At 40.9% G+C, this 21824-nt stretch overlaps 1 protein-coding gene across 1 annotated transcript in view; it reads right to left on the bottom strand.

The window, feature by feature from the left end:
- Positions 1–153: 153 nt before the first annotated feature.
- USP37 (ubiquitin specific peptidase 37) overlaps positions 154–21824 on the bottom strand; it is a 33311-nt gene continuing 11640 nt past the window's right edge. The window contains exons 12-22 of the mRNA XM_026852782.1: positions 21348–21427; positions 19946–20110; positions 18420–18485; positions 17077–17227; positions 13061–13313; positions 10503–10669; positions 8616–8676; positions 6352–6467; positions 5055–5124; positions 4538–4676; positions 154–3717 (exon numbers count right to left, since the gene is read on the bottom strand). Coding sequence (XP_026708583.1) covers positions 3630–3717; positions 4538–4676; positions 5055–5124; positions 6352–6467; positions 8616–8676; positions 10503–10669; positions 13061–13313; positions 17077–17227; positions 18420–18485; positions 19946–20110; positions 21348–21427 — 1356 coding nt within the window. The 3' untranslated portion in view covers positions 154–3629. The remainder of the gene's footprint in view (positions 3718–4537; positions 4677–5054; positions 5125–6351; positions 6468–8615; positions 8677–10502; positions 10670–13060; positions 13314–17076; positions 17228–18419; positions 18486–19945; positions 20111–21347; positions 21428–21824) is intronic.

Below are 21824 nucleotides of genomic sequence, written 5' to 3'. Positions count from 1 at the left end.
GGGGGGGGGGGGGGGGGGGGGGGGGGGGGGGGGGGGGGGGGGGGGGGGGGGGGGGGGGGGGGGGGGGGGGGGGGGGGGGGGGCAGAGGTGTGGTGCCATTGTCTGCAGTAGTCAGCAGCCCATGCAGCATGGACATAAGATCCAGAACCAAGAGAGGGTTAATAAAGAGGTTTTAATTTCACAAAAATCTATCTACACATCATTTAAAAAGGGGTGGGGAGAACCCAAGAGCAAAAACTGTAAAGAATAGAGAGGAACAGGTCTGCTAAAACACAGAGAAAAGTGCTGCTCCACATTAACAGTGTAAAGAACCAGAAAGTTGGGGTGCAGGCAAAAACTGGCAGTGGCCACCCCACGGCAGGCAAGGCTGGAGTCCAGCAGCTGAGCTACACAGACAGCAGTTGCCAGGGGTCCCGCACCCCTTTATCTCTTTGGCAGGTGAGTACAGGGGTAATTAGCTCCTTTAAAAGAAAATAAAACAATGAGTTATTCCCAGCGCACCACCCGCCTCCCCGAAGCACAGGATACCCACGCCAGGGTGAACTGCAGCAGGAAGCGCTGGGCTGGCCATCAGCTCTTCCTCGGACGCCGGATGGGGAGAAGACTCCCGGGTGATGGTTATGTGGGAGGTGGAGGGCGATGCCATGGCCGCAGGCGTCAGAGAGCCCCACTCCTCCTCCTGTTCAGCTCCTCGTATCGGTGTCAGGCTGCTGCTCCAGTTGGGAAACCAGTCCTGGCTTTGCAAAGGCTCTTTGTGCAGCCCCGTGGGCCAGGGCTCCCCAAGGACCCACGCACACAAGCTCCAGTTCATTGACGTGAACAGTTTTGCACCTCTTGGAGTAGGGGAGTAAATCAAGATCAAATTATCGCAGTCAAACAACGAAGGGGTGAGAGGAATGGCAAGATGGGACTTCCTTGAGTTTATATGTTGAATCACACTTGGACTAAACTGGGCTGATTCAGGAGCAGGTAAATGTTTAACCACAACTCTGTTCATCTGAGGAAGAGCCTGCACACGTTCAGGGACTGCAACTGAACTTCTCCACCTACCTATACCCCAGGATGGGCGTCGCACCTGGAAGGTGGGACTGAACTTGCTGCTGCGACAGCATGAGTGGTGGGAATGTTACAGCTGGCGGGCAGCACACCCCATCAGGATTATGCACCCGTCTTCCTCCCTGCTGCTCTCGGAGAGGGAGAAAACTGGCTTCTGCAAGGAAGTGGCTCCATGGACACTCCTGCCAGTGTGAAGGTGCAACTGAGCTGCCATATGCCAAACAAAAAAGCTTAAATTAATTAATAGATGTCTGCAAATTCTTAATGGCTAGAATAACAAGCAAGAACTTTTCATAAAACAAGGAACGCTGGTTTCAAGCATCAGCTTTTGCACTTTGATCCAAACAAAAACTGGCTTTAAACAAGTTACTGCACTGAAGAGTCAGGCAATGTTTGCTTTTATTATAAATTAACTGGAGTGCAGTGCCTTGCAAAAACAACCTTGCCACCCAAAAAAGCAGAGATGACTTCTGATACCACAGGAATACTGGTTATTTACAGCACTAACGTAGGATGCGCTTGGGGAAACCAAATTTGCCCTCTGGACGGAGCAGTCCCTTCATCACATTTGCAGGAGTGACCAGTTCAAAAGACAACTCATGTGTCACCGCCTCTTCCCATCACCCAGAATTCTACCAAAATTAGTATCAACAATAGAAAAGTATAATGCTTTGTAATAAATTAACATATACACCCACTCGGGCTGCATCTGACAAGATAAATGCTCTGTCACGTTTACAACCAAATATTCTCTCCTAGCTCGAAACCCAGAAAGATGTCACCTGTCCTGGTCCACCAGGCTCATCCGACACGGGGACTGGAAGGTCAGTCAGTCTTTTCACCACGCTGAGGTCCCCGAAGTACTTGGCCTGGGGAGGACTACAGATGGCTGCTGCTCATTGCTGCGCACAGAGTTGAGGAGAGGCCACTGAGGTAGCATCCCTGCGCCAGCCTGCTAGGATAACTCTAGTGTGGAAGTGTCCACGAAAGAGGTGCCTGCTGTCTCCTAAAGCAATGGTTTTGTCTGCTTTGCTTCAGCTGATATATTCCTGAGAAACTCCTAACGATAGTTTAAAAAAACCCAGAAACTATCTTGACAGCAAAAAAAGGTGTGGTTTTTTTTTTTTATTTTAGAAAAAAGAAGTCTTTCACCTTGAAAACTCAAGCTGCAAAAATCAGAACTAGAGGCCAAAACAAGAGCAACTACTCTGCATAACAGCAACAATTTCTCTGAAATGAGTAAAAGGAAACACCTGCCCCTGCTAAATAAGCATGAAGGTGCTGAAAAAATGAAGTCACTAGGCTTTCCCCCCCCGATGAAACAAGCAATAAAAGGAGCATCATGTCTCTAAATCCAATAAAACGCAACACTTCTTCCTAACTGTGTTCTGTTACTGCTGAACATAGGCTTTCTGAAAGCTTTCCACCTGGTTTAATTTCACAGTTTGAGTGCTCTGGACTCCCCAGAAAGGAGAACAGAGGCATAGCTGCAGTAAAAACCCTCTTACCCTGGGACACAAGAGGACCAAGGTAAGGCTATGGTTCAGTCCAAGAGCAGCTTGACTGCCCAGCGCTACCCTGCAGACCCTGCCTTTTCCCACCGTTCCCAGTTCATCATGACCCAGGCCTGCACAGAAAGGGTAACACCAGAACACTCTTTCCCTCCCAAAAGACTCGAAGTGGCTGCTGCTCACCTCCTGCTGCTGTTCTCAATCTGCTCCAGGCATTCAGTTACACTGAAGCAGCCCTAAAACAATACAACTTTGGTGCAAAATACTGCACACCCAAAGGGAGACCTCTACTCTCCAAATGGTACTTATGCAACAACCTTATGAAGAAAATGGAATAATAAAACTTGTAAAACAAAAGAAATCACATATATAATCTCACATCTAAAGGATGACAGTGAATGGTGTAAAAAAGCCAACGGAGCTGCCACCAGGTATGCCATACATTCCACAGCACCGATAGTTTGGTTCCTGGAACCGTATGCAAATAGCAGAGAGCTTACCAACCCAAGAATGTCAAAATGCATCAGCTTGAGTGATTCCAAAATGCCTGTTAGCAAGATGACTGGGAAGAGCATACTCAGTGATCTGGGTTTCCAGTGAATATTACTAACACAACACACGCCAGGTTACAGAATCTATTGCTTAAATTGCTCTTGGAGGAAAAAAAAAAAAAAGCCAAGTGATATGTAAATCTTTGCCACTCACATCTCTCGGGTGAATGGGCTTTTAAAGTTAAGTCTCTTTTTGCACTTTTTTTTTTTTTTTAAAGTCAGTTTATGAGCAGCTGTAGTCTTGTGGCTTGATGCAACTCTTTAAGGCTCCATGCTGACAAAATTATCTGAGGAACAATAAAAACTTCACCACAGGAGGATCGCTCTGGGATGTCAAGGTTTAAACGCGTGGTTCAGGCCCAGGACTTGCACAGATGGTTCAACAAACCGAGCGCCCCATATTTCTACCTTTTGTCTCTTGATTTGGCCCTGAGCTGTTTGTTACTCCTGTGTGTCTGGCACAAGTTCAGAATCTTCCTTGTTCCTCAGGAGGAACAAGGTGTTTTACTCTTCACAGAGGCTGACGAACCGATCTTCCTACTTCCATGCTAAGTGGTTGTGCATTTTTTTCTGTTTCTAGTAACTCATCGAAGATATCTCTAGGACAGAGGGAAAGACCAACAGTGAAACTTCTGTACAACAACAAACTGCTACATAACACAGCCCTGAGGGAATTGGCAATTGGATTTAATCCACAAACTCAAGCGTCACGGATCCTGGCAGAGAAAGGTGTCTTATCTGGCATCTCTGAGCAAGGCTCCTTGAATCCCACAGTACTTTTTTTTTCATTTATTACAATGAATAAGGGTCAGTGGTAAGCCTTAGAGAGCCACAACAATAGCAAAAATAAGTCCTCGTTGGTAAAAGGATCAGAAGCAACACAAGACACAGTCTGTAGATAAAGTGACATCCTTTATTAAAGTAACCAGTAAAGACAGAAGAAGGGGACAAACTGAGACACAAAACCCCTTCTTCGTTTTTTTGTGCCTGAAAAGATATCACTTCTCCCTACAAACTTCATCTTGCCCGTGTCCTGAGATGACCACGGCTGCAACAACACAACCACCAGTAGCAGGGGTAAGGGCATTTACAAACATCACAGCACTTGAGGGAAAAACCTAAGCTCTGTTATGATTCCTGGTGCAACAAATGCATAGTTGAGACACTGAATCCCCTTCTTAAAAGTTGATTTAATTAATCTTGTTAAAACCCTATGTATCAGTGACATACAATTCCATGCTTCTGAACTCAGAGCATTTAAATTTTGTCACTCTTGCCTATAATTCTGACTATGATTTCTTCTGACAAATGCATATAGATACTTTTCAACCCAGCAAAGAGGACTAGAGGAAGAAGAGAAGTCCACTTCCTCACAAACAGCAGGCAATTACTACAACCAAAATTCCCCAAGGCACCTACTTGTGCATGTAGAAGAAGATATAACCACTTCGGTCTCTGTCACACTGAACAGTGGCCTCTAGAGTTCTTGACACTTCCAGGTCATTGTAGGTGAACCAGGACTGCTTCTTGATATCATAGACATCACTGATATAATGACCTTAAAAACAGAGAATGCACCTTTCTTTTCATGCTGCAGTTTAACCATTAAGCTGGTTAGCTAGATACCCTGGTCCAGCAACCTATGTCAAATTTAAATGCTAAAAGACTCTGAAGATCCTGGTCCCTCCATCTTTCCTGGTCAATGAGTTGGTAAAAGGCACAAGCAATTCCATGGACTCAATAAGCAGTACATCATCCACATGCTGCAGTTAGGCACCATGATATCCTCAACCCACTCCCCCACCAGCAAGCCAAGACGAAAGACTTGCTTTGCTGCCTGAATTCTTCTCTACAAATAATCCTGCTATGGTAATTCTGTATTATATATTTTTAAAAGATATATAAAAGATGAAGAATAAAATACAGCATCTTTTACCTGAAGATGATGTGCTTCCGATATGGCTGACGATGCTGATGAGACGATAGGAGTGAGGAAGCTCTCCTGTCTGGAAAAAAAGTTCAATTAAACCTTTTAGGCATTCATTTGTGTTCCACATTGTTTATGGACAAGATGATTTATACCTGGGATGCCAGCTTTGACTACTGTATTCAAAGCTGCAACCCAATCAAGGATTACAGAAACAGACACTCTGGTTCAGACCAAACAAGGAAAAAGCCTTCCACCTTATTTAATCTTTCAGCAAGCCAATGAACATGCAAACCAGTCACTCTGACCTCAGAACAGATGCTGACACAAGCTCTACACTAAAGTTTTCTAAACAACCATTTCCTGAGCGACTTCCACTGATGTCAGAATCAATCCACCAAATAAACATAGAAAAGCAAAAAGGGAACACCACGCTTGCTTCTGAAATATAATACCCTTGATAAGGGTACACAGATTTAACAGCTAATAACCGATACGTAGCCCAGATGATCTCATCCTGCACCCGTAATGTCAGAAGACAATACCCTCTTGGCATGCAGGAAACATGCTCTCTGTCTATTCACTGACAATAAAACTAAACCATGGTAATTGGCTTTTGACACTTATTTTTACATCCTCTCTGATCAGGAAACATCACTGATACGATTCACTGACAATACTCTTAAAATGTAACTCTTGGTTTAAGAGTAAGGAAATTGGTAAAGAATTGTAAGAAAATAAAAACTGCTCAAAGTAACTCCAGTTATTTAACCTTTTCCACTCTACACAGCACGCCTTCCAATGAGGCAAGCAGACAGCTTTCACAAGAGTGCTGTGTGGAGCCTGAGTGTGCCAGTGGCCTGCAGCACAGACTAGGTTACAGTTACATTTCACCTAATGGGAATAAGATTTTGCCGCAACTTCTCAGTTCTGGTGGTGTAGGATCTCGAAGCCCATGGTGTTGCAATTAAACTACCACACTGGCTGAAGTCCTCTCGCTTTGTAAGTAAAAATGTCAGGCCCATTGCTTTACATGTACTGGAACATTTCTGGTATAAAATTACTGTTCCCTTTTCGTTATTATCCAGATTTTAGGAAAACTTGGAGGGTCTCTGCAGCTCTTTTGGTTTGTTTTTTTAAAGTTAAAATAACACAAGTAGGACAGACTCTTAAGGATAGAAATCTATCTATCTGAATGTAAAAGACCTTTCTAGACTCTGTACTTGCTCTGTAAAACTACCTCCAACACTAAACTGATGGTAAAGGGGTCTATTTCCCAGATGGCTTTTGAAATCATAGATCACACCTCAGCATTTCTTTTCAGCTCTTCTGCTTCAGCTTCTGAATACTCCATGTCAAGAACATCCTCATTCCCAGAGTCTTCATCAGAACCAATGCTGTCCAGGAGAGAGCTGTTAAACTCTAGATAGCACAGAAAAAATTATACTATGTGAGAAGCCGTGGCGCACAGGAATTCACAACAGGTTGAGGTATATCTACCCACATAAACAAGCCAATAAAATGCTAATGTTTCAAGCTTCCTTTCCAAGAAAAGCAGAAGATATTGGAATTTCCAAATAAAAACTCTCTCACTTCCCCAACTTGTCAGAGCAATAGTTAAGAAAAGTATCTTGCACTACAGAATTAATTTTAGCATAATCTCTCTCATATGTTCACAAAATGGCACTATGGCAATGGCAGCTGAGTGATAAAAGAACATTTAAACACCCAATTCACTCCAGAGCACCAGTGGTCTGCGGCCAGAACTGACATTAAAAGAAGTACAGCCAGTCTGGTCAGTGAACTGTAAGTTTCTACAATGAGAAGTTATGAATTACAGTTTTAACTATAAGTTGCATTAACAAAGTGCATTTTTCAATTAAAACTGGCATCAAAATGCTACTGCTGGCAGCAGGCATGTTTTCATTGTTTTCAATGGTAAGAAGGCTGCTCACCGCAGGAACTTCCAGTTTGCTTGGCTGAGCAAAATGCAGGCAGCTTTCTGTAAAGAGCCGGAAGGCACCACTGCTCCCTGTACACACTGTTCTAAACTTCCCAGGATTCTGCAGCTACCCGACTAATTTAAGATTTTGTACAGTACTCATTAGGAGAAGCAGCTATGCTTTCACCAGCTAAATTAAAACTATGGAGTCCTGGGTGGAGGAGAAGTTGAGATCAACAGGACACTATTCAGGATATTTTTTTATAAGACTATCACACCAGTTATGATAGAGATGTTTTGTTAAAGAGATTCTCACACTGCTTGTGCCATGATGTTAAATCATCAGCGCTGGATTAGTATAATCTTCTTGGGAAGTTTACAGATGAATCCCTTTAACTGAGAATATTTTACTGCTGGTTTCCATACTTATTTGGGCTGTTCTGAGCTAGACTACAGCCAAGAAACACAGTCACTTACATAGGTGTCTGCATGAAGCACTTGCCACAGGTATTGCTAAACACCACTTCACCAACGGTCCCTGGATGACTAGTGGTTCTGTGATTGCAGCACCACTGGGAACCTTCCTAAGACAACTACTACCAGCTACACGTTCAAGATTATTAGCATTTCCTCGAGCAACTGCTGGCTTTACAAATACAGTAGCAAGTTAAGAAGCACAAGGCAACACTCATGTTTAAGTCAAAGCGACTGCAAATCAGGAGGAAGAAGGATTTCTAGCCTTGAATTCTTCCTGGCCATGAATCAAGGAAGACTCAAGAGGGGCTAGGCACTCCGTCTGCCGGAGCTCATGAGGGGACAGGACTCACAGGCTGAGGGATGCTTAAGCAGCATTCAACTTCTCTTCAGAAGCAGACACAGGTTCATCCAGTAATAATGGAGGGCCTTTAAAGGTGCCTGCACAACTACAAGTATCTTAACACAATACTTCATTACCAGTCCTTCTCCCTCTTTGGAGCAGGAATTTTCTCTCAGTTCTGCTTTGCTCTGCCAGATTGTATGAAATCACTCGCATGCCAGCCTCACACAAATGTTAAACAGTGCCTGAGGCTCACCACACTGGATTTGGAGAAGACAGATAGTGTATTTTGGGTTTCTTTTTTCACCCCCAACAGCTATACCTTGCAGTGAGGTCTGTCTCCCTCTCATCGTGTATTAGACAGGTACAGCACTTACTCATTTTTCTGGGCAAGGCCAGTGCATTCATTAATCAGCGCTAAAATATCAATACAAGTAAGAAGTAATCTTTATACTCTGACTAGAGCCATTAGCATACTGGCTTTTGCTGGGAATGCAAAATTTCAAGGTCCATTTTGCTCTCTCTAGATTAATATCATATGTTATATATTTTAATACATTACATACATATATATATAAAATTAAAAACTCAAGAGACTGAAGTAAGTAATTTTTCATATTAAGTTTTTCCTGGCATTTGCTTTCACAACGAAGAGCAAGAAAAGCTGACCTGAGCAAAGCCAAACACAACAAATCACACCAAAAGAACATGAAATCCCAGCTGTCTTACAGACACTCAGGAGCTGCACTCATACATACAGATCTATTTTCCCTCAAAAGCAACATCCTGGAAGAAGTTAAATAAGTTTCACCTTGTAGGCTTAATTCAGTGGCTCGTTTAAGGTCATCATCCTCTTTTTGTTCTCGTGCCTCCTAATGGGAAGAGAACAAAACTTAGCTCATTGAGACACTTCACTGTTTAAAATTCTTGTGGTGCTCTTTTCCCATTGAAACTGTGCTGCTCTGGCTTCTACAACAAACCTGACATTGTAAATTAAAGGTTCTGTGTGAAGGAATGTTTGCAACCAGCGAGAGCCCAATGTTCCCGTGCAACACAACCTGGGACAAACCTTCATTAAGGCTTGTCAAAGCTCCTGAAGTTTGGTATGCAGCAGAGCAAGTCTCTAGTAACACCGAATGCTTTCTCTGGATCATTAATTTGAAAAGCATCTGAATGAATTTGCAACCCTTCTCTAAGGAAAGCTGTCACTTACACACAAAGCTCCTCACGCTTCGGCAAAATTTAGACTACTTCTGCTCAAAGCCAGCTGAGGACAGAGTTGTTAAATCCTGACAGATTTTATTATTTTTTAAGCTGTTTGAAAGCAGAGCCAATGGTTCTATGTAACAGGTGTAATTCACAAAGGCTTGATGCAAAAAAAGACACCGCTAAACCACCAGGTATTAAAAATATTACCATGAACAAGTAGCAAAGAAACCTCAAGTCAACAAACCCTTCTAATCTTTGGATAACATCATGCCCCTGTTCCTCCCACCACTCTTGAAAGCTCAGAGCTACAGCAAGTCAGTCAATAATATTTAATTAGCTGGCTTCTTAATTCAGGGTTTGAATGCTTTCAGTGCACCTGAACGCAGAGCCCTAACTATGTATTTCAAATCAAGATAAGCACAGCTACTGCATTTCCATGCCTGAATCATTAGAATAGCAGATTTTGCTTCAGAACTGTAGCAGAACAACACTCAAAGGGCAGTTTTACATTATTAGCATGAGGCCTTTTATCTCACTATTTCTAAAGCATTTGGGAATCTTTGTTAAACTACTCAGCATCGCTGAATCAAAGCTGCATCTGGCATGGAACATACCAACCAGCACCTCATAATGAGTAATGGGAGAGAAAAAAAAAAAAAAAATCCAAGAGCCATGGAAACATCAGATCTCATAAGGAAAACCATGACAGCTTTAGTATTAATAGAGAGCAGACAAGGGCACCTATTTAAAGAAAGACCTGGATAAGTACTTGCTTCACTCTCAGCAGCTCAGTTAAACTTGTGGAAATCCATTACAGGTTTTGAAATTCAAATGGAATACAGATGGTTAGCACACAACCAGAGATCCCAATTCTTTCCAAGTCTAATTTAAAGGACTTGTTTTAGACTGTATTATTTGGGATCCTTTTTTCAATTTACTTCCAGGGAAGGATCACATAAATGCTAAGTTCCTCTATTCTTCACTGAGCATCCCCTACGTGCTAGTACCAGAAATAAGACACTGGGATAGACAGATCTTTAACCTGACCTGGCATTGCTGTTCTAAGCCTTTACTTTGAAACATGCCTCTTTCACTTGGAGTCTTGACACACCACAGTGCCAGAAGCAACTGCCAGGGAAGCTACAGGTGGGCTTGGTTCCCAGTGACAGTAAGAGCTTAGTTCAGTTTATCATTGATTTTATATAATATTACAAGCCCGTGTATGAGTGTGCATGGAAAGCTTTGTGAAATCTGCAGGTCTAATGTGATATATGGTTTCCAAAGACCATACAAAATGTGCCCAGATGTATCCAGTGCTTTCACTCTACTGACACTGGAGCTAGAAGAAACCCAAACCTTTTTTCATCTAGTTCTCTCAAAAAAGCAGCAGAATCCCTTTGCAGTTACTGCCTGAACACAAGCATTTCTTTTAGCCATCAGGTTTCTAGTGTTGGGGAAATAACTCAAGGAAGCAAACTTTATTTCTTACTTGCTCCTGAAGGCTCTGAGCCAGTGCCTGCTGAAGTTCTTGTTCCTCCCTCTCTCTCTCCATATCATACTGCTGCAGCCAGTCAACCTCCCCCTGGGAGCCTTCTGGAGTTTTGTTTTCCTTATTCTCATCAAAATCTTTAGTTATCTCGGTGAAATTGGAGGGACCTGAGGAATCAGAAAGTACAGTTATACTTTCCTGGGTCTTCTGTTTGTTACCAGCTAAATCCTCTTTAAATCACCACAATCCTTGCAACACAGTGACATCTATTGACAGGGAAAGCTCACGAGCCATAAAGAAACCACAAGAGTCAAATGGAAAAAGCTCCAAAGTGAAGGCTTATACTTATTTTAACAGATGTAAGATGAAACATTTGATTAATCCCTGAACTTGTTCTCTTCTTAGCCTTTTATGTTCACTCAGAAACAGCAACTTTAAAGTAAGATATCACACACCACTAGGTTTCTGCAGCCATGAGCTGACACTTCAATTTCTCTGGAAGGAACCATGGATTATAAAAATTTGCATTGCATATTATACCTCAGAGTACTACAGACGAAGCCACAATTAAAGCCAAATCATATTTAAGACAGAGGGAAGCACAAGTCTCAAGCACTGTTTAAATGTGTCAACTTTTTGCTTCAGGTAAAAGCTTCAATCTTGTGAACACTACCTACAACTTTACAAGTGCAAGGCTGTAACTTTTCAGTTCACCTTTAAAGCGAACTCTACAGCAGAAGTATTTTACAAAATTTCTGGACTGAATATTCATTCAACCACTGCATATATCTCCTGCAGTTGCAGGACACTTTGATTCTCCCATCTGCTTGCAACTGAGAGAGTCAGGACCTGCTCCAACAGCTATCATGCAGCAACATGTGAAACTTTACAGTTTTGCCCTATGCAGACTTCAACATCTGCTCATTACTTATTAGCAAGGATTATACAAGGCAGTCTCAGTATCTGTGACCTCTGAAAAACACAAGACCACCAGAACTATAATCCATCAGTCTAATCCTTTTAGGATGAAAACCAAACCAGAATTTATTACATGACTTCTGAAAACATCCAATGTAAAAAAAAAATACTCATTCTACTCACGCAACCGTAATTTGAGGATCATGTAGCAGAAGAGACATCTGTCATATCTAAATTAGCCTTTTTTGAAAGCATCACAAATTATTCAGTGTTTATTAAAAAAATATTAATAGCAGTAACAAGAAATGGACCAAGTTAAATCCATTACCTTTGTCTGATATAGCAAAGCATCCTTTGCAATTAAGTTTCCTTTAAATAGAACACAGGATTGTGAACTCATGGTATGTTACATTCAGCTGCCATAACTGGTAACTTGGCATACACACATATCTCATCTGAATGTTAAATCGTATGCTTTAAGTAGTACTTGTATTTTTTGGTCATACACAGTCAAATACAGAAAGCTGAATCCAATGTCGGTGCTTAACTGCATTTTTAATCAGAAAATACAGAAACTTTTATTAAACGCATACTTTTTGCTTAAGTGTCACAAAAGGGCCTTCAAATAATTACACTTTCCAAAGAAAACCTGGAGAGAGATAAATTTATGTGGCCACACTCTCACAACTCTTTCACACTACCACAAGCAACATTAGTGTATGTAAAGGACACAAATAAGGCTGATCACTGACTGAATTTTCTTATACACTGCCTTCCAACAAGAGAGCTATCAAGAGTTGTCTATTAAAACAACTGTGATTTTTGGTAATAGAGTGGGGAGTTTGTTGTTAATATTTAACCTCCTGGCTCTTAGAGAAGGAGGAGAGCATATTGTTGGCCCGTTTTTCCAGGCTAGTGGAATTAAAAAAACTGACTGAAAGCATGTAGCACACAACAAATGATAAACACTTAAATTTCCTTCAGCCAGCTACAGGAAGACACTAAACTTCCCCACACTGAGATCAAACAGGCTCTTTCTTGTACTTAACTGTGTTTCTGGGTTAGAGGCCATAATTCACATGCTGAGTCTCTTATGCTCAAGGGTCTACACTCTCACATTAAAAAGTATTAGAAAAAAATTACAGAGTGCCAAATTCATTAGTAACTAGCGACAAAATAACTGCATTTATGAAAACATTAGTCTTATGCACCCCAGACATCACTCCTGCACACCAGCAATGTGAACACTGCTACTGTGTTGCCCAGGCAGCAACAGCTCCAGAAAAGAAAATATTTTCTGATTATGAAAGATTAAGTTCCAGACAGTGCCAAATCTTAGTAAATTGAATTGTCTGATATTGGAATCAGTGGAAACGTGTGTTAATCAGGAGAGAAAAAAATGGAAATGAACTCTGAAGATGACCTTAATTTTATAGTAGAGGTGACAGACATACAATTTTCACAGTTCAATGAATTAAACGCTTTATACACAGGGAAACTGTAAAAAAACTCTGAGGAAGTCAGGCAGTTTCAGCAGTGCACTTTCATCCAGATTCTGCTACTATACATTACTAACCTGCTGTTATCAGTAACCCGCTTTAGCTCACTCTAGTCCAATTAAGACGATTACTTCGCCTTACCTGAGTCTAATGCTGCTTTGGGTTTCTCCATCTCCATACATTCCAGGTTTTCTGGCAATTCCTGAATTTCATCATCACCAAAACCTGTGTCTGGGCTGCTTGTGGGTTTATCTTCATCATGGCTCAGAGACAGAGAAGCTTCCCTTTTGCTAATCTCTAAAACAGCTGCTAGCAGCTCATCTTCACTCATCCCATCAAAACCAGCATTACCCAGCTCAGGTTTATCACCCTCCATTTTACTTCTTTTTGAGCCCTAGAGATGAATGGAGTTATGATTAAGTGCTTGAATAAAAAGGCATATAACATCAGCTTTACATTTCTGTGAAGATTTTTTTTATTATTAACCCAGGGAGTGGGAGCTTGGCTCTGTCAACATTAAACAGATAGCTATATGAGACTCAATGGGAAGGCAACCTTTGTAGTTATATTCACTCCAAGGAATAATATTTAAATATTAACTACAACCAGTTTTTACAAGCCCTATGGATTAACATACACGAGATAACTCTTCCCTTCTCCTTCCTTTCCTTCAACACATATGTTCCACCTTTAGGTCCTGAAGAATCCTCAAGCCTCTGGCAAGTCAGCACTGAGGCAACAAGTAGCGAAATTGCAAGTTTGTTAACAAAAGCTGAAGCAGCAACATGAGATTAATTGAACTTTTAACACAGGGCTGGAAGAATAGGAATTGAAATCAGGCTGGTATGAAGAGTAATTAAAATTAGGTTTGGTGCTGCAGACTTGCCATGCAAAATCTTGCACGGGGCAGGACACTGCAAATTAAGTAAGAAAACAGTTAACCAGGCAAAGGGGGAATTATTCTTTCTTAAGGAGGACAGAATGACTTTAAACTGGAAGAAAAGAAAACCACTTTGGTCTTAATCTAAATTTTTCCTTTTTCAGTTATTTTTCTAAAACTGATGCTCATCAACTCCTACGCCATACTGATTTGCAACTAAAAAAGTCCTTTTGATCACTTTGATATTAACTGTTAATCAGGTTACCCTCCATGTATACATATATACACAATTACAATACTTACCATATGCTTAATTTTTTTTCCCTATATTATGTTAAAAATGGGGAAAAATAGTTTCTACCAGAATGTACTTATCCAGCTCTTATTCTAAACTGCATTTGGATGGATCTCAGAACTTGGTTACAATGAAGAAAAATACATTTTTACTGCTGCTTTTCACTTAATTTAGTAAGCTTTTGATAAGCAAGACTAGTTTTATATAGCAAACATTTTGTATTAAAACTGACTTATCAAACAAGTTTAGCAAATGAATTAGCCAAGTAAATTGCTTCTTCTAGACATCATGCCCTCCAAGAGTTAGAACTGACAAATTTAAACTTCTCACATCTATTCAGGCACTGAATAAGGAAAGAAGAGTACCTGCTTTTTAAGCTTTCTGATTTCTCTCTCTGCACCTGTAGGCTACTAACATCAAAACTGGTTTAGCTCTTCAGCAAACCCTAGTTCCAGGCACTTTGCCAACAACTACCACTAATTCAGTGGCTGGACTTTAAAGACTTGGGAGCACCTGTGCATTATTTGCATAGATTTTAAGTAGCTTAGGCTCTAAGACAGACTGCTTTAAATAAGTATTTTTTAAAAGTACTTCAAATACTACTTCCTCTGCAGAGCAGGAATCACAGAAATTGCAGTTCTCCCCACTTTAGCTGAGTAACTGCTATTTGCCCCTACTGCCCAATGTCGGATACACCCACTGTTCCAGCTGTTCTCCCACAAGGCAAGGCTGTTTTGCAAGCAGTGCCCTGCGGGGAATATACCAGCCGTGCAAAGTGACTGCCAAGCCCCTAAGGAAACCCCATCCACAGCTGCTGTGAGAAGCACACCAAGGGAAAAGGGTGCAGCAGCTGTAATGCCTCTTCTGAGGACCAGGACTGGGTCCTCCAAGGACAGCACTGAGAAGGACAGAGGATCTGGGTAATGATCACAGATGGCTGGTCAGGCCTGTGGTTGAGGAGTGGCAAATGTGCATGGCCATAAAGAATAAAGTCATTTAATGTGGAATCATCACCACCAGTGTCTCTTTCCCACAACAAGCTGGAAAGCCTATAATTAATTTGCTATTCAAATTAATAGGCTTTATTCCCACAATTTCTGCACTCATGGGGCTTGTGTGATAGAGACTACTTACACTTCCCCACAAACAAATGTCAAGGAAGAATCATTTACGACAGTTTGGAATACTGTTTGTTTTTTCTATACATAAGAGGGACTTCAAAGACAAGTTAGTTTCCTTCCCCAACCCACAGCCAGCTATAGATGTGTCATGCACTGTCATGCAGGATAGCAGTTGCCTACCCTGTTCCTGAGAGCTTCAGCAAAGGGTTTTCTGCTTTTTCCCAAAGCAATCCATTCCATCCCCACACATTTGGAACATCAGGAATTTTTCCCTAATATTTAATCTAAAAATTATTGTCTGCAATTTAATCTATTATTTCTTGTTCTATTCACTATGGGCATGGAAAATAGCTCAAGTGTTTCTATTAATTTCTTTCCCTTCCTTCAAGAGACAAGCCCTGCTTAGGTTTCTCCTTAAACTAAAGACTTTCCTGCTCTTTAATACTTAATACTTGTCACTTGGCAGCTTCTTTCCCCCAAATCTTCCTTTCTAGACCTCAAATAATTCATATTCCTCTGCTCTGGCCTCTCTCCAGTTAATCTATAACACTCTTCAGTCTGCAGCCCAAAGCTAGATACAGAACTCCAGCTGTAGCTCAATGCTGAGGGAAAAAGGAAGGTTACTTCACACAACCTGCAGGCTGTGCCTCTGTCTATACACTTCTGTTTTCAACCAGCCTAACCTTGTGACTGTCACCTTTCATACCCTTGGTGAAGGACCACTGCTTTCCCAGCTGTTCCCATCCCACATTTACAGTTGATCAGTCCTGCTAAGATTAGCACCTTTAGCCTGTTCCCACTGAAGAACACCTCCTATCTTTATGCAATTTCTCAGATTTGTCAAGATCATTCTTAACTGTAGTTCGGAGCTTCATCATACTGGCATGCCCTTCCCAGCTCTGGGGACTTCTGAAAATGTAATAGTGATTATCCATTTTACCAATACTGAGTGGATCAGGATCCTCCCTTGGTTTGATCTTCCCATCAGATCAGAAACCACAGATATCTTCCTCTTGTTACCTATTGCTATTCAGCCAGCTTTACACCTGTCTTTTCATGCCATAATTAAGACCACAAGTCTCTGCTTGATTAAAATAATCCCATGAACACTTCAAACACTTTAGAGAAGTGGAGATGCAGGACACTCGTTCTAAGCACTGGGTCTGCAACACTCTTAACAGAAGAAAGTGGTACTGAAAGATAATCTCCTAAACTTCTTGTTTTCCTTTCTCATTCACCTGTTAACGCACTGCCCTGATAGAGGCAAAAAACATCTTGGCAATGTTAATACACAATCAAGAGCTCAAAGGCAATTTGAAGTTAACTGCACCTCTATACCAATAACTTGATCACTACACACTTCTACGTGTCCCCTTCCAAAGACTGATAGCTTCAGTTTCTAAAAGCATTTACAAAGCCACACTTTAAAGGGGTGATAGATTGAATGTGCAAAAAGTTCTCTCAATTGAATATTTTGCTTAGCCTAACTTGTACTGGATCTAATTTAATCAAGGGCTTTACTGCATAATTTTATTATTGACAGCACATTATATTTCAGCCTCAGAACATTATTAGTGAAAGTCACCCATAGGACTGACAGAACTGCTAAGCAGCTGGTATATGTAACCTGAAAACTCAACTACAGTTGCAACGCAATTACCTCTGTTCCCAGTGGGAACCCAAGACAACTGTACAGACAGGTCAATTAGCAAAGCACTCCCTTCCAGCACCGCAGTACTAATTAGGAGAAAAAACTTATCTTACATCAATTTTACTCACATTCTATGCTAAGAAAAGCGCAGGCCAGACATGAGCACATATTTGATCTATGTATATGAAACTTGGTGGTTTTCTCCCTTACCTTTTCTGGTTCTTCTTGCAGTTGTTGCTGATCTCTACTTTGTATGTTACACAACCTTTGGCTATGGGCAACAGAACGTTTCAACGGCTCATCATCACTGTCAGAATCCACATAGAGTGCTCCAGAGCTCTTTGATTTTAGAGTGTATTTTCTGTAGATCAAAAACATGGCTATAAAACTTTACAACATTGTAGCATTGGACAAATTTGTTTTGAAGTAGCTGTTAAAGAAGCACTACACCCAACTTTCACATTGCGGGGCAGTACAACTGGGGGAACAAACTGCAACAATTGACAACGACAATTTACTAACATAGCAGGCAGGGTTTTCAGAAAAGGTATATTTTACTAGGTTAACTGACATACCTGCTTCAAGCAGTAGCAACTTACAATGTTAAAAGTTACTCAATGTGTGGCACTTACTTCTAAGGCCAAGGATTCTGCACTTTATTACCTAGCCACCCCAGACAGTACTCATTTGAGTCTGCAATAACATGCAGAACTTGTACAAACTATTTAATTTCTGAAGTTTACTAAACTGAACACAGGACTTCCTAAATCATTACTAGGATATAAAAAGCACAAATGTGCACAACTTCTTCAGTTTTCCTGTTTGCTCTTTCATTAAGATAAATTATTGTTTCTTTCGAAAATTATTGTTTCTTTCGAACAGAAGACAAGAGAGTCTGGGGAAGTCATGATTTCTGCTCAATTAGGAAATCTGGTCTTTAAGTATTCCATAATGCAAAACTATCCAGTGTGGTATTATATTTTTCACTATATCAAAAACTGGCCTTTCAAAGCAATCTATAAAAACAATTATTTTAAGGAACTAACCATGTTTCCAGAACACACATGGGGGGGCTCCATAGAGCCAGAACAAAGAGATAGATTACATAATTAGAAAACATATTGCTTCTTATATATGTGACTTGCAACTACAAACGCAATCTAGTTTAAGGTATCTGGCACTGACAAATCATCTGTACAAACTAAATCCAGTCCTCATTCTGATGCTCAGCCTTACGTCTGAAAAAAAACCCATCATCTTTGCTTACAAGTTCCCAAAGGTTTTCTCAAAAGAAATGCTAAGGTAACCACCTCAACTAGGCAAATTTTACCACTGACATTCATTTCAGCTAGCATGTAACCCTAATAAAACTCAGATATGAAAAAAGACCGCAGCTGAAATAATTTACTACAATAGAAAAAAAAAATGAAAAAGAAAAAAACCCAAAGAAAATAAAAAGTGGAAAGATCAAAGAAGAATTAGAAAATTTTAAAATGCCTTTAAAATTATCCTATGAAACCCCAGGCCATGGGCATTTCAGAGCTATAACTCACCTACAAGGTGTGGAAGTGCTTGTAGTACAGGAATTCACCATTTGGGAGGCTTTCAATGGACGGGAACTATTAAAAAAGCAAAGTATTTATTGCAGCAGTTACAGTCCTTAAAAAATAAGTGTTTACTTGTCTGCTATGCATGCAAATCCACGACCAAAGAAGCAAGTAGAATACCATTACGTACTTGCTAATTGCTTAGATTTAGAGTATTAACTCCATCATGCTATAAATATACAATAGTTGTTCAAAACCATACATAATCCTTTAAACTTGATTCACTTCTCAGTGATGCACCCTTAGGGACAAGCTCACAAATTAAAGGCTTTGGGCTCCCATGTCAAGACAACTCATTCCTTTATTTTTTATTCCCACCAACACTTGAATTCCTGCTCCCAAACCACAGTCTCCTGCTCCTGTCTGGATCAGCCGGTTTTCTGGCATGTCCCACATCTCCATTTCTCCTCCCTTACCTAGATTCTTCTAAACAAACTTCCTGCTCCACTTAATCCTTTCATGGGCTCCTCAAGGTCCATCACTATCACGACACATCTACCAGATGGCTGCCAACACAGAATTCTCTTCTAATCTTCCCCCTCAAACCATGGCTGCTTCTCTACAACCTAGTTACCCTTCCAGTCTCTGGTCTTTCAAAATGGTTTCAATGACTTAAAAAAAAAAAAGCCATTGGAAAGCTATTTCAAACACATTTTCAAGTGTTTCTGCTCTGGCTACCTTAAGCTGCTTGTTGTGTTTAAGATTTCTCTTGATAAAGCAAACCCTTGGGAAACATCCACATAAACTTCAAACACCACTAAACATTCAGCACATGAACACATGCCACACTGATGAACGTATATACCAGATGTGTCCTAACTCACTATGGCTACCATGCCACTAAGAAGGGACCACAAGAGACCTGAGGGTGTCTCATTCCTTATTTTCCTACAGACTTCCCTTGTGACAGCAGGCACATTTAATATGTCTCAGGACAAACAGATGTAGAGAAATAACTGTCACAGGGAAAAGGAGAGAGGATTTTCAGCATGTGAAGTGCTCTGATGCTATATTGGCACAGAAAGGACAATGAAAAATGAACGATAGCACAGGACAAGCAAGTGGAAATTAGCAGAAAAACGGAGGCTGTTACATCTTCTAAGCAGAGGTAAGTGTGCTGTGAAGAAAAAGGTAATATAGATAATTTTGGACCAAGAGGAATAAATTGTAGAAACTACTAACAGAAGCTCTCTTAAAAAGAATAGAAAGTTATTTTCAAGGACAGTGAAAAATACTCTCTTACCAAATATCCCCTAGACAACGCCCCATAAACTCTTCCTACTGCTTCCATCATGCTTCCTTTCCATGCATGTTCTCATGATGGCATCATTACAAACCAGAAGTCCACATCTGAAGCTTCATAATTTTAATGTTTCCTTGCCCAGACATCTTCTGGAGGAGATCTGACAACCACCTACCTTGTGGCACACGTGCTTAACATGGTATGGATCAATCTCAAGTTGTACACTTACACTGCAGAATGCACGCTCCATCCCAGCGTCAGTGGCAGCCTAGTGCTTTCTGTACAGTGTGAAAGCAGAGTTAAGTATCTTGGAATAACCACCTGCTGCCCAACTTTGTGATTGAGAGACAATGCTACATTGAAGCTGTATCGTTTCAGATGAAGAATCAGGACCCTAAGAGATAAGAGAAAAGGACAAATGTCAATCTCAAGACAGAAGTCAGAGAAAACACATTCAAAATCCAAGTAGCCCTGTTTACAAAATGCATTCACCTGACTAAAACAGATTATTACTTTGGGGTGGCAGGGAAACACTATCCACTTCTTATCTGGCAAGAGGCAGATAATTATTCTCTCACTTTGTGCAAGGTGCAGTCTCTGCTGACTCAAGAGGCTTCTGGCTTGATCTGCATCACCTTGCTCTTCAGTCAAGCAGAAGCAAGCAGCTCTTACCAAACTCACTATTTCTACTATGCGGTGAGAGGTAGGAAACAATCAAAACATTTTCATTATAGGCCATAATGCTAGTTTATTACTCCCAGATATCTAAAACTGTGATGGAGGGATCACACAGCTGCCCAAAACCGAGGAGGAACTGTGCCCAGTGCAAGATGTGTACTTGGTTTATCTGTCACGATACTTTCTCTTTGAAAGAGCTTTTGATCATAACAGTAAAGAGACTGAAAAGGCCTCCTTACACTGAATCTTCTCCCTTATGCTGCACTTTGTACTGTCTATTTAGATCATGCAGCTGTATCATCACTTATATTGTGTTAATATTCAAAAACTTTGACAATGGTTTTGCAGTGCTAGCATAAATACACTATTTAAGCAAAACGCAAGCTAACTACCAAGTAACTGGGTTCAGTATACCTGGAACAAGGACATAGGCCAGATAAAGTTGCCCAACAGACTCTTTTAGCTTTACATCCACCATGAGAAAATGATCCCTACCTCCAAGCACTTCCACTCTAAATAATGAATTAAACCCAACCATGAGGTCAGAAACTACTGAGCATGCCATTAATCCCTAAAGTGCCTGCCTTCTTACTCAAAGTGCCGCCCATCAGGTCAGCTGAGCAGAAAATATTTAAATTTTCACAATATATTTACTGTTTCCACTTCCCTCATGTCCCAGAAACCCCAATGAAAGGGGGGAGGGGAAAACTCAGCCCTACTTGTGTAGCAATAGGGAGGAAGAAAGAAGTGTTGTAGAGGGTGCCCAAGAGAGCTTCTCTAGAGGGAAACTGAAGAACAGCATGAAGACTACTGTCTGCACGTGCATCTTTCTCATGTGCCAACCACCACACATGCTGTCCTACCCATTTTCCTAGCTTTACTCTTGAATGGAATTTTGCTTGCACTTGTAACATGTACTTCAAGGTAAGAGAGGCATAGATGTCAACATTCACCTAGGAAGCCTGTTGAACTTGTGTGTGACAACAGCAGACTTTCCACTGCACTTCTCACAGGAATACTCAATCTCCTCCGCCTGTTTAAAGAGAACAGAAAAATGACTACTGAGACAAAAGGCACAAACAGATTTCAAAGCAGCACACACAGAAGCTCTTAAAAACAGCAGTTACACTCAAAATTACAATCACTTTCAACATGACATAGCAAGAGGACATCTGATAAGAGGACAGATAGCAGAGCTTACAATTTGACAACATACCCACTAATACAGGTCAAATTTTTCCTGCAAGTATATTGCAGACCAGTGAATTCACCACAGTTGAGACAAATTAGCTTCCCAAGAGAGGAGACAATCTTGCAAGGTTTACAGTTTTCTATTCCATATGAGGGTTTTTTCTAATAACCTTCAGTGCAGGATAATATGCTATGAAATTTTCTCTTTCTTGTTCAAAATCTAAGCTTTGTTCCTGAAA

Source organism: Athene cunicularia (assembly GCF_003259725.1).
Source record: "Athene cunicularia isolate RWA chromosome 7 unlocalized genomic scaffold, athCun1 chr7_part1, whole genome shotgun sequence".
In the NCBI taxonomy this organism is placed as follows: Eukaryota; Metazoa; Chordata; class Aves; order Strigiformes; family Strigidae; genus Athene; species Athene cunicularia.
Note: the sequence above shows the minus strand (reverse complement) of the source record. Positions and strands in the feature narration are given on the sequence as shown.